Source organism: Lycorma delicatula, chromosome 5 (assembly GCF_047948215.1).
Source record: "Lycorma delicatula isolate Av1 chromosome 5, ASM4794821v1, whole genome shotgun sequence".
Classification (NCBI taxonomy): Eukaryota; Metazoa; Arthropoda; class Insecta; order Hemiptera; family Fulgoridae; genus Lycorma; species Lycorma delicatula.
In genome coordinates this window covers 155147706-155162395 of record NC_134459.1, presented here as the reverse complement: position 1 = coordinate 155162395, position 14690 = coordinate 155147706, and the positions used below count along the sequence as shown (strand labels likewise).

At 29.9% G+C, this 14690-nt stretch overlaps 1 protein-coding gene across 3 annotated transcripts in view; it reads right to left on the bottom strand.

Annotated features, from left to right (window-relative positions):
* Positions 1–10293: 10293 nt before the first annotated feature.
* LOC142325508 (triacylglycerol hydrolase DDHD2-like) overlaps positions 10294–14690 on the bottom strand; it is a 182505-nt gene continuing 178108 nt past the window's right edge. For all 3 annotated transcript variants that reach the window (XM_075367360.1, XM_075367361.1, XM_075367362.1), the window contains one exon: positions 10294–14353. In XM_075367360.1, the coding sequence (XP_075223475.1) occupies positions 14098–14353 (256 nt within the window). In that variant the 3' untranslated portion in view covers positions 10294–14097. The remainder of the gene's footprint in view (positions 14354–14690) is intronic.

Below are 14690 nucleotides of genomic sequence, written 5' to 3'. Positions count from 1 at the left end.
TATACATAGAAATAGTTTAACTAACTTTGGTCAAAATCGGTCCAGTAGTTCGGGAAATATAAGGTGATTTAGAGACCAACACCGAACACTTATACGTTAATAGAACATTAACATCTGAATAATTTCCACCTGGTTTATGTTTTTTTTTTATTTTTTGGTGCCTTAGGTGTCAAAACGTCAACATTCGATAAAAACCGGATATACCCAAATTGGACCGATTAAAATACTTTTCCTTGTACAGTTATAGAACTATCTAGACGGGAGAGTAAAAAAGGTATAGGATTACATTTTTCTTTATTTAGAAAATTCCAAAAAAAGATAAAAACGATTTCCACCTTAAAGTTAGAAAAACTTCAAAAATACTCATTACGACAATGGTTGCATGTTAAAAAAATTTCACATGTTTAGCATACGACAAGCCCCCATCTTCTTACAATTCAAGTAACATGTTGGTCATACCTTGCCGTAAGGGTTGGTCATATCAAAAATTTTTTCAGATAAAAGTTTTAGGTAATATTTAGAAGACTAACGCCGACTTTTAGACCGATTCGATACTGTGCCTATTAATGGGATGTATGATTTTTTTTGTCTTTGAAACCCATTTTTTCCACTACGTGGGCCGATGGTTGGTGATATCAAAAAACTTTATTTAGATAAGTTTTAGGGCTTTAGCCATAGAATAGGTATTTAAATGAATTCGATATTTTACATAATAAGAAAGTTATAGCGATATTTTGTTTTTTTCGAAAAAGCTCCCCTTGGTCTGATTTTGTCCATTAAGGAACTCGACCGAGATTTTGGTTCGTTATATTTTATGTATCAGTTTGAAAAAAAAAATGGCGCAGAATTACGGCAGTTAATGTGTCTAATATATATATATACTTTTGAACGGTAACTTTGGTTAATGTTTTAAAATATAAGAGAATATTTTATCATAAAGATACAAATAGCGCTTAAAATAATCAACTAAAAATGAATTACATAACTTAATCGGTTAATTAAAATTAATTATCGGCTTTTTTAAATTACATGAAACAAATTTTTTGTCTAGCGGTTAGTTAGCATGTCATATAAATTAATCTTACCTTCATAACATATATTTATACCAGTCGAACGTAAATTTCAAACAAGAATTACCATTAAATATATGTAAATATACAAACAACTACTAATTATAGAAAAATAATTCAGTAATACGCTAAAAAAAAGTAATTAAACACAACCGAACAGATAACAATTGAAGACGAACAGCTACTTGAATAAACACGTAATTCTTGTAACAGTGCTGAGCGAGACGACGGACGAATGTCAACGAAAAGACGCGGAAATACCCGAACTAATACTGTACTAGACTTGCTTGTTCCCCATACCTCCAGTCTTATTACGAGTACATTTGCTTACCTAATCGTTGCACGGCAAAGTACGTTTCAACTAACTAAATGTAATGATTATTTTTTTTTGGAGGGCAAAAAACGCTTTCGCGTTATTATCGCCCGGAATAATATATATATATATATATATATATATATATAGAAATCAGAAAATACAATTAGCCTAGAAAATAAAGCATTTAAACTAATAAAAATTTGTTTTAAATACGTTTAAAATTAAATTCACAGCCATTTTTACAGCATTTTGTAAATTCACGTAGAATTAAAATAAACGTAAAAATAAACCCATTCATATCATACTCTGAAGTAATACCTGAATGGTAATTCCCGGAGGCTAAACAAGGAAAAAACCGCATATATAAAAAAAAATGTATATATATATTTATAAATGTAAATATTCGTTCGTTCAAAAATCTTAAATCTCTGTAGATCACCGATTGCTTTGAAATTTTGACACGACGTTGGATTCTCTTTATCGCAATCAAAGATGCGAAATATTTCTACACGCAAGATAAGGAATTTACATAGTTAATTATCACTGAAATAAAACTTTAAAAAATTTTATTTTTTTTGTTATAAAAGAGCAGCCATTTCAGATGATGTTCATTAGTCCTTTAATTCTTCAAAAAAAAACCCAAAAACCTGAAGTTAGTACAACCTTTAATACTTAAAAAATTATTCGAAGACTATTTGCAAAAATCACATTATATTTTTGTTTTATTCTATTCCTCTTACACTATTTTATTCACGGTTAAATTCTCTTCAAATTTTGTTAAAATTTTTACGGGTTTATTACACATTTAATAAAGTTATCGTATGTCAAACATAAAAAACAAGTTTCTTAATCAAATTTATTGGATTTCTCAAAACCTACTGCAGATACGGTTCTGGGATCTATTTTATTCGATTTTTCAGTTTAAAAGCCTTAAGAAATCGCTAATTCTGATGCTTAATTAACATCTTAAGCGTTTTAGTATAAACTCATTTCACCGGGGTAGCTGAAATCCGAGCGAATTCTTTCACTAACCGTAACTCGCAAATAAAGCGTTTTACGAAATATGTTTATACGAGGTCTGTAAATAAAGTAATGAGACTATTTTTTTTTTGGCAGCCAAACTGGCAACACTATAAAGTTACTAGTAAACATATGTTTATATGAACAGCTGATTTATATTAGGTATTAATATATTTAGTCTATTGTTGACACATGAGACGTAAACTTTTCGTAAAACGAGTTTTTGTTGTGCGTTACAAAAAATAGTGATACTAATTATCGGCAACGTTGTGCAACCACGTTTTGTGTTAAACTCGGTGAGAATGCTACTGAAACTTTTTCAGAATTGAAAAGGGCATATGGAGATGACGCTCCGTCACGAGCTCAAGGTTTTAGGCAATTTAAAAACAGACATATTTGGCAAAACATTGTATTTCACTTGGCTACTCACCTACTCCTACATTTTTTTTTCTTTTTGTCTTCAGTCATTTGACTGGTTTGATGCAGCTCTCCAAGATTCCCTATCTAGTGCTAGTCGTTTCATTTCAGTATACCCTCTACATCCTACATCCCCAACAATTTGTTTTACATATTCCAAACGTGGCCTGCCTACACAATTTTTCCCTTCTACCTGTCCTTCCAATATTAAAGCGACTATTCCAGGATGCCTTAGTATGTGGTCTATAAGTCTGTCTCTTCTTTTAACTATATTTTTCCAAATGCTACTTTCTTCATCTACTTGCCGCAATAACTCTTCATTTGTCACTTTATCCACCCATCTGATTTTTAACATTCTCCTATAGCACCACATTTCAAAAGCTTCTAATCTTTTCTTCTCAGATACTCCGATTGTCCAAGTTTCACTTCCATATAAAGCGACACTCCAAACATACACTTTCAAAAATCTTTTCCTGACATGTAAATTCATTTTTGATGTAAACAAATTATATTTCTTACTGAAGGCTCGTTTAGCTTGTGCTATTCGGCATTTTATATCGCTCCTGCTTCGTCCATCTTTAGTAATTTTACTTCCCAAATAACAAAATTCTTCTACCTCCATAATCTTTTCTCCTCCTATCTTCACATTCAGTGGTCCATCTTTGTTATTTCTACTACATTTCATTAATTTTGTTTTGTTCTTGTTTATTTTCATGCGATAGTTCTTGCGTAGGACTTCATCTATGCCGTTCATTGTTTCTTCTAAATCCTTTTTACTCTCGGCTTGAATTACTATATCATCAGCAAATCGTAGCATCTTTATCTTTTCACCTTGTACTGTTACTCCGAATCTAAATTGTTCTTTAACATCATTAACTGCTAGTTCCATGTAAAGATTAAAAAGTAACGGAGATAGGGAACATCCTTGTCGGACTCCCTTTCTTATTAGGGCTTCTTTCTTATGTTCTTCAATTGTTATTGTTGCTGTTTGGTTCCTGTACATGTTAGCAATTGTTCTTCTATCTCTGTATTTGAACCCTAATTTTTTAAAAATGCTGAACATTTTATTTCAGTCTACGTTATCGAAAGCCTTTTCTAGGTCTATAAACGCCAAGTATGTTGGTTTGTTTTTCTTTAATCTTCCTTCTACTATTAATCTGAGGCCTAAAATTGCTTCCCTTGTCCCTATACTTTTCCTGAAACCAAATTGGTCTTCTCCTAACACTTCTTCCACTCTCCTCTCAATTCTTCTGTATAAAATTCTAGTTAAGATTTTTGATGCGCGACTAGTTAAACTAATTGTTCTGCATTTTTCACATTTATCTGTCTCTGCTTTCTTTGGTATCATGACTATAACACTTTTTTTGAAGTTTGATGGAAATTCCCCATTTTCATAAATATTACACACCAGTTTGTATAATCTATCAATCGCATCCTCACCTGCACTGCGCAGTAATTCTACAGGTATTCCGTCTATTCCAGGAGCCTTTCTGCCATTTAAATCTTTTAATGCTCTCTTAAAGCAGATCTCAGTATTGTTTCTCCCATTTCATCCTCCTCAACTTCCTCTATAACACCATTTTCTCCGTATAACTCTTCAATATATTCCACCCATCTATCGACTTTACCTTTCGTATTATATATTGGTGTACCATCTTTGTTTAACACATTATTACATTTTAATTTATGTACCCCAAAATTTTCCTTAACTTTACTGTATGCTCCGTCTATTTTACCAATGTTCATTTCTCTTTCCACTTCTGAACACTTTTCTTTAATCCACTCTTCTTTCACCAGTTTGCACTTCCTGTTTATAGCATTTCTTAATTTCCGATAGTTCCTTTTACTTTCTTCATCACTAGCATTCTTATATTTTCTACGTTCATCCATCAGCTGCAATATATCGTCTGAAACCCAAGGTTTTCTACCAGTTCTCTTTATTCCGCCTAAGTTTGCTTCTGCTGATTTAAGAATTTCCTTTTTAACATTCTCCCATTCTTCTTCTACATTTTCTACCTTATCTTTTTTACTCAGACCTCTTGCGATGTCCTCCTCAAAAATCTTCTTTACCTCCTCTTCCTCAAGCTTCTCTAAATTCCACCGATTCATCTGACACCTTTTCTTCAGGTTTTTAAACCCCAATCTACATTTCATTATCACCAAATTATGGTCGCTATCAATGTCTGCTCCAGGGTAAGTTTTGCAGTCAACGAGTTGATTTCTAAATCTTTGCTTAACCATGATATAATCTATCTGATACCTTGCAGTATCGCCTGACTTTTTCCAAGTATATATTCTTCTATTATGATTTTTAAATTGGGTGTTGGCAATTACTAAATTATACTTCGTGCAAAACTCTATAAGTCGGTCCCCTCTTTCATTCCTTTTGCCCAGCCCGTATTCACCCACTATATTTCCTTCCTTGCCTTCTCCAATGCTTGCATTCCAATCTCCAACTATTATTAAATTTTCATCTCCTTTTACGTGTTTAATTGCTTCATCAATCTCTTCGTATACACACTCTACCTCATCATCATCATGGGCGCTTGTAGGCATATAGACGTTAACAATCGTTGTCGGTTTAGGTTTTGATTTTATCCTTATTACAATGATTCTATCGCTATGCGTTTTGAAATACTCCACTCTCCTCCCTATCTTCTTGTTCATCACGAAACCTACTCCTGCCTGCCCATTATTTGACGCTGAGTTAATTACTCTAAAATCACCTGACCAAAAGTCACCTTCCTCTTCCCACCAAACCTCACTAATTCCTACTATATCCACATTTGTCCTACCCATTTCCCTTTTTAAATTTTCTAGCCTATCAACCTTTTTTAAGCTTCTAACATTCCACGCTCCGACTCGTAGAATGTTATTTTTTAATTTTCTGGTGACTCCTTCCTTAGTAGTCCCCACCCGGAGATCCGAACGGGGGACTATTTTACCTCCGGAATATTTTACCAAGGAAGGCGCCTCCATTATTGCTATGTGAAAATGCAGAGAGCCACATTTTCTTGGAAAAAAAGCAGCTGTAGTTTTCCATTGCTTTCAGCTGCGCAGTACTCAGAGGACTGAGTGATGTTGATACGGCCGTTTAAGTCGTCCTGACTCACGCCCCTAACAACTACTGAAAGAGCTGCTGCCCTCTTTCAGGAATCATTCCTTAGTCTGGCTCTCAACAGATACCTCTCCGATATGGTTGCACCTTCGGTCCAGCTACTCTGTATCCCTGAGCACTCAAGCCCCCTCACCAACGGCAAGGTCTCATGATTCATAGAGGAGGACTCCTACATATATGCCAAATATAAGAGTAGTCTGTGACACCATTTTTACTGAAGAAAAAAGTTGAAATGGCCATCATCCAAATTTTGGTGAAAAAGTGAAATTTTAACTTATCTTTTTTATTCATTTTTTAGATATATTTGAATATACCGATTATATAAATACAAATAAATGTATGTTATTTAATTAATTTGTATTGTTAGTCAATTCATTTTTTTATAAATTTTATTTTTTGATCATTTTTCAATAAAATAAATATTTAAAAAAATACTGTATTTATTTTTACTGGTGAGTAATAAATTATTTATTTTGGGAAAGGAAATTAATTTTCTTACAATTTTTTTTTCAGCAAAAAAATTAATATTTAACAAACTATTGTATTTCTCTTAACTTCACACCTATACTAATCTGTATGCCAAATATGAGAATAGTTTGTGACATCAATTCCTACTGAAGCAAAAATTTAAACTGTAATAATAACTATAATCTTTTCACTACATCATCCAATTTTGGTGAAAAGATTAAAAACTTAACTTACACTATTTATTCATTCTTTTGATATATTTGGAATTGCTGATTACATGAATACAAATAAAAGATTTAATCTGTATTTATTTGTATTGTTGGGGAAAAAAATTTTATTTCTTACAATATTACTTTATTATTATTATTCAATTAATAAAAGCAATATATAGCAAATTATTGTATTTCTCCTTACTACACTCGTAATGCGCTATCTGTATATCAAATATGAAAAATGTCTGGACAATAACCATTTCTATTGAAGAAAAATGATGAATTTTACATTATCCTATCTTGGTGAAAAAATGAAAAATTTAACTTTCATTTTTTATACATTTGATTATAATGATTATATAAACACAAATAAATTTATGTTATTTATTTAATTTGTGGTACAGTTAACAATAAATCAAGAGTAATAAGCCAACAACGTCGTCTTTTTTCCATATTACATTTTTTTTCTGTGCAAAAGCTTCACATTTCAGGACAACAAACATAATAAAACTCGCCTTATTAATTGAATTTGTAAACCGACTTTCTATATCTTCCTCGATGTTTATCAGAAATGCAATATCGTTTGCTTTATCACTGGTAGGTTTTTTGTATTCATATGTTTCAGAATTTGATCTTGATATATTGGTTAGAGAACTGTAAACTGATAATCACAAAGCTAACCTAGCCTGTTTTGGTAAGTTTGGATCTAAAATTCGCACAAGTTTGAAATACATAATTTTACAAAAATGTAGGGTTACCTTCTACAACAACCGACTGGAACTAAATAACATGTTATTAGTTTTATATATTATATATATTAGGGTATACGGTTGTTACTAGAAAATCTATACACTAGCGACTGAAGTTTTGGGAAAATTTAATATTTTTTAACCGGATCTGAATTTTCATTAGCCCTATGTTTTGACTGCACCTACCCACAATAAAACATACCAATCTGATACTAAATATGCACACAACATAGTGGCAACCATGCATCCATGGCACCACTCACCATAAAGAGCCTGGTTCCAATCATTCACCATCGCAACGCATGGTATAATACCACGACAAACATAGGTTCCCCCAATGCGTCACCAGTAAATGTATATGTGGTCGCATTGGTTGGGATTCCAGCTGATGAAAGATATCATACTGCAATTTACCGACCACCATAAAGCACTCCATTTCAATCTTTCTCACTTACTGCGGTGCCAGTGACATATTAGTGTGGGTTGTAGTTGACATTATGGGTTAGTTGTGAAAGATCTGTGCTACTGCCAAAACGCAAATTACTCAGGGTCATAGGTGAAATCTGCAGCAGAACATACAAAGACACATTACTACTTTCGTCCATTTTTCACAATTTTAGTTATTTTCATTGCTTGATGAAAAGGTTCTGAGGCCTGTAGTGTAATCTGACCATGGAAATGTCTGTTGACAAATTATGTTACGAATGGTGAGCAGTGTTTGCATGCGCGCGCACATACACACACAAATTTATAGAAATATTATTTATCATAACACTCATACTCTTACAGTAACATGTATGCACACACAAGTATTAATTTTTTGTAATACCAACTGTAATAATCACATGTCGAACACAAAAACCTGCTCATGTAATACAAATATTCATCTAATAAATAAATAAAGTCACACAGTGGTCAAAACAATACCAATTTTTTAACATCGGCATAAGTTGTACATTTGTCTTAGCCCCTCATTCGCAGACAGTATGTGTCCCATGCTCTATGCACAGATCTTGACTAGCACCTCCTCCATCAATCACCGCCTCCCTGTGCAGCAGTTACAATGATCAGGATCCTCAAATAAAACTATCTTATTCATACTTACACACAACTTATTAAATATATTACTAATCATAGTTCTTTAGATATAAAACAAGTGACCCATATGAAGCATAGGTAGCCTATAGTTTTGTAAAATAGCTTGTACAGATTACAATGTCATTTGAATTTTTAAAACACAAACAGTTATCAATATATATAGAAATATATTTGTGACCTGTGCGAAGCATGGCTAGTTTAAACAGTACTATTCCTTAGCTGATACAGATTAAGAATCCATTTGATCTTTCTAAATTGGTCATACAATTCCAAAGATATAAATAATGGTTTTATATAACACATACAAAGCATGGATAGTTTATAAAATAGCTTCATTAACACATACCTCGATTGATTCGTGAAAATTGGACAAATGGTTGAGGATATATTTTAACAGTAACCCTAAAACAGCAAAAGAGGGGGCACCCTGATGTTTCCAGTTGAAGGAAACCAGATGAAAAGAGTTCAAAACAGGGTCAACAAATTTTTTCTAAGCGCTAGAACCGACCGTTTTTGAGATATTTGGAGTTTTTGAAACATTTAACAATGTGAACTGCAGGTGGATGGGCCTTGAGTGGAACATAGTCAGCTCCCAGTGCAGCAGTCACAAAGATTCGAATCATCTTCGATTACATCTATATCTTATTTATATACACACATGTACACAAATTTAACATCTAGATTTTACTTATGTAATTTTTTTATTTCTTAAGAAAAATGTTTATTAATTCATATATTTTTAATTTAATTCTAGTATTATTTTTTAATTATATATTTTATTTTATTATTATTATTTATGTTTAATTTTATTTAAAGATTTTTTTTACTGACTTTTATAGAAAAAATTCACATAGATGACCTGGGTGAGGCGTGGCTGTTAGGCTTAACACATCATCTACACACTTACTCGGCGACCAAGTTCAAGACCTACTCAGATAATTTTTAACACCTTCAATATTACTTATTTAAATTTCCCACTAACCTGTGATGTCACTACTTAGTTGACAACAGCTGGTGATTCTCCAGACTTAGTAGCGACAACAACAGCTGACAATCCAGTACTACCAACCTTTGAAATATTTGAATAATTAACATTTAATGTGCTAAAACAATAATTAGTTTGGTGAACCTGCAAGGGTAAAGGGAATTTCCCACATGGAAAATGGGAAATCCAGGATGGCATTGAGCAGAGCCTGCAATCCTATTGGCTTCTGGCAGATGGGAGGGGGAAATCCAAGGTGGGTGACATAACCTACCATTATAAAAAAAATATATAAGCTGAATTATTTAAGTTGTTACTAAAAGTTAATTATATAAGTTGATACTGCAATTAAATTGGTCACTGATGCAGTATCCCATTTTATCATATGATTTAATTTAAATTTCATTCCCAGATTCATAGAAATTTTGGTGGATAATACTGAGAAAAATATAAGCTGAATTTGGGATTAATTAATTAATTTAAATTGAATTAAGAATCCTCCAATTAATTTTGAATAATTGATTACTAAATTGGCTTCAATAAAAAGCATTTAAAAGATATATTAGTCTTAATTACTTCCTTTCAATTTTTCAGGTATTTTATGTTATCCTGCAATCTCTTCATAAGTATAAGCTACCACAGTTTTCCTTTCCCAGCAAATAAGCATTACAAAAGCATTCCGTATTTTGTGATAAACAAACCTAGCACCATTTATAATTAAATAAAATGTTAAAAAAAAATTTACATTAAATAACTTACTGTCATCATGTGACAACACAAAAGTGTGTTAATATATGAGTGTGGAAGAGGCACTATGCATTAGGGGAGATGTAAAAAAAGAAATAAATAAAAAAATAACTTTATTCAATTTACAGAAATATTAGCAACACAATATTTTAAGTAAAAATGTTAATCATAAATAAGAAAAATATTTGAACAAGAACATAGCAGTTAAATTATTACTTGCCCAATAATTACAAAATGATGAAATCACATTAAATTATATTAGAGCTATAATCCTAGAATGCTAATGCATTGTATTCATACGTTTTATGTTTCTAAATAATACATTTTCCTTCCACCCCTTCTTGACAACTGATGGGCTCATCCACCTTTCTCTGCTCAGTATAAAAATCCAAGACACATTTGTTGGGACATAAAGTTTAATTTGTAAGTTAACTAACTTACAAGTTAAAAATAGAATCAAACATATATCAACAGTTGCGACTTCTAGTAAGTCCATCACATTTTACGAGACGGTTTCTCCTAGTAATGTATTCACTGTTATGGATGTACGGTATATTGTTCAAACTATGTATGTTGCTGACAGCACTGCTTTTATCACATTCTAAATAAAAATGGATTTATTAACTTATTGAAATGTGTACTTCACTCATGAAATCATAGTGACCCTCCTGTATGAAAAATGTAAATTATCTAAAACCCTTCAAGAAAGATATGAAAAAATTTTTAATGATAAAAAAATTTTACAACAAATTTTAATCTGTTTTGGCTATGTAAAAGATTTCATTATGAACTTAAAAGAGAGTGGCCTTATCAAACTGCTACCCTTGCTTCTGTTTTTTAATATTTTGATTTTCAATGTTCCTATCAAAAATATAGGAAAATCAAAACACTAACTGTGCTATATTTGCATGCTTTATTTGTCCAATAATAAAATTCTGTTATTGTATTAGTTTGTTAACAAATATATAATTAATATCGGAAAATAATTAATATTCTACTCTTATATTCTATTAATATTAATATTTTATAAAAATTTACTCTTTGGCAATTAATTACTCAAATTTCAAATAAAAGCCTGGTGAAGCCTTAACGTAATTCCTGCAAAACATTAGCTTTATAGGATTAAAAAATTCATTAAGAAATATAACTTAACCTGCAAATAATATAAATAACTGCTTTCTGAACGGTTATATTAGAAAGTTTTTATATTACACATTATTGATATTTGTTTTACAAATTCTTCACTGTAGGCCAAATAATCACCCCATTTATATACATAAAATATAAATTAACATATGTATAAAAACTACATGAAAAATTTAACATTATCTAATTTATTCTACAATTATACAAAATGTTGTATAAATAATGTACGTACATAAATTTACTTACTTAGTTTACAATCAAATTTAACTCATTTCATGTTTTCGAGTAAAGGTTCTCCTCTACTATTACCATTAAAGTATTTAATTCATAAACAACAATAACATTTATACTAATAAAGTAATTTGTTTATAAAATTATTACATTTTAATTTAGTAATAGTTTTGTATGCTTATCTGAGTGTATGCATAAAATTTAATGCTCATGATCACATGTATTTGTATTATAAATAATCTATGTACAGATGTGTAAATTTAATACTAACACATAGCAAAACTAAAACTAAAATTAAAACCAATATATATATATATAAATTTAAAGTAAAACTATATATATATATATATATATATATAAATCTCTATTACAATTTTATGTACTATTATTTGCTTTATACATAGCTGTATATAAAGTAAAAATTAAAAGTACAAGTACATTATCTACATCTAGAAAATAAATATAATACAAATTAACTCAGTACATTCACTTACACTGTTAGTAAAAATATTTACAGCCTAAAATTACAGCAAACAACTTCATAATTCCTAAAATTCCATGGTTATTGCTTTTTAGATTTCCTGCATTATGTTACAGCAATTTATGAGAATTCATCCAGAACTATAAATATATTTCGGTGATATGTTTAAAATTATTTTAAAATGAATTTTTAAACATCTTTAGTTTATTCCTATGAAAATTGTTGTCATTTGTTACCTTTGTTCATCAGAGCATGTTTGTAACTTACACAATAGTATTTTTTATTTATTCCCTGACTAGAATAAATGTAAAATCTATTTACATTTTGAATGTTCAGTAGATAGATTGAAGCCAGATCCTGTTTTTACTTGATCTTTGGGCACTTCATATGTTTGAGTGTTTGTAATACCTAATAAGTTTTCAGACAGGTTCTTGTGAAAGTTCCCTGCTGTTAGGTGAAATGTGTCTGTTTTTACATAAAATTGTTCAATTTCAAAGAAGTAGAGAATAAACATCTAGGAAGAGTACCAACTGTTAGCTGTCACTTATCAAATTCATTGGTTGACAGGTACCCCATGTATGTACTTGAAAAATACATAAAAAAATATGATTTAGTGGAAAAGAACCTTTGGAGATGGGTATCAAATGATTTCCATCATTTATGAGGTTTACATTATAATACATGCTGTATAATACAGTAAGATTAGAGGTTTAGTTTTTCACAGTTAATTACAATCAACAATTCTGTTTTAGAACTTTTTTATTTGTTTATATAAAAATATATTTTAAGGTTATAGTCAACAGTATACAGTTGCATCCCTACAATTTGCAGAAACAGCTAATAGTCTTAGCTAGTAAAATTAATTTTAAAGATAATAAATAAAATAAAACTATTGACAATAGTAAATGAATTGATTTATTTTGACAATTTTTAAATTTTGACATCACAAATTGAATTAATTTTTTTGTTACTTGAAATTAGTTCAGTATAAATATTTTTATAATATAGCATTAATGTTAAAAACATTTTGTCTCATATGAACTGCAGTAGTCGTTTTAGGTTTTGGCAGGGTTTTTTTTAAGCTAATGGTCTAACATAATTTTGATGCTGTGTTACAACTTTTGTGTATTTTTATTTTTTAAGAAATAATTATTTCTCTTATATGTATTATTGTGGTGAATATATAATATAGTATGACTGTAATACAATTATAATATATCAAATTAAAGACTATACATAAGCATTAAAACCAGGAATGGAATTAACAGAAGGGGAAAATTGGGAAGTAGGGGAGAATTTCATTTTCTGTGAGAAAAATCTACTCTCGATCAACATTATAAGAAGAACAATGAAACTGAATATTCTATACAGATTATATTTATATATTCTACAATGATATAAGAATATATGAATGTAAATAGTAATAAAATGGCAATTAAATTCCTAAGAAGGAAAAAAACGATTTAAATTGACAATTTAAAATTTTATTTTATGATTGATACAAAAGATATATAACTGGAAAAAATATGTAATTAATGTAACTTAGAGAAAATAACAAACAAAACTACAAACAATAAATAACAAACATAACTACAAAAACACTGCACTATTATATTGTAAATATATTTATTTTTTGTCATGCTCTTATTTTACAAATCAAATACACATAAAAAAAAATATAACAGTGGATATGCTTTTTACAGTATTCAACAAAATATTATATGCACAAACTACTGATATTTAAGTTTATATAGATGCAAAAGATACTGCTATTGAAGTTTATTCAACTACAAATGTATTAATTATGTAATGTAACATTAATATATCTACAAAAACATTTTTTATGCACAATTTTCCTTTATATTTCGTGAAGATAAAAATAAACTTTTAATATTTATTATTTTTAGGTACTTAGGTATAGCAGATAATGAATGAATATAATTACTGTCAATAAAATCCATTAATAGTTTGATTGTAATTGCGATACCATTAATATATATACATATATATTTTTAACATGTATTTATTTTTGAAAAAAAAAATTAATTTCTTCTGAACCCTGTAGTGGGAGGAGGTCCAACAGCAAAGCTATCAGATGGAGGAGCAGTCGGATCCATACCAACTGGCTGACTGGATGCTGTAAGGGGTATATATTGTTGGTGCATTTCAGGTAGGGGATTATCTACCTTGTCATTCATATCAAATGGCAGAATCTGTTGGGGTACTTGATTATCTGGTGTAATTCCTGTAGATGCATATATTTCTTTTAACATCATCAACATTGTGTCTTCCGATTCCCTACAAAAAAAAAATAAATAAATAAAAAACCTTCTTCTATTTAAAATCAAAAGATACTGAGTAAACTAGTCAATTACTGAAAGCACAACAGCTCTAAAGCTCTTATCAACCATAGTTTGAAAAAATGAATAAATATTTTGCTTTCAAAATGTTAAAATGTACATTGTTAAGTGTAATTAAACGTCTTTTAATATTAAATGTTAGTAGCATATGAAAATAACACTACTGATTAATGACAATAACATATACTTTGTAATGCCATCAACTAAAACTAAACAATTAAAATATATTTTTAATTTTAAAAAATGTTTATTATTTTTATAAATACATAACCAAA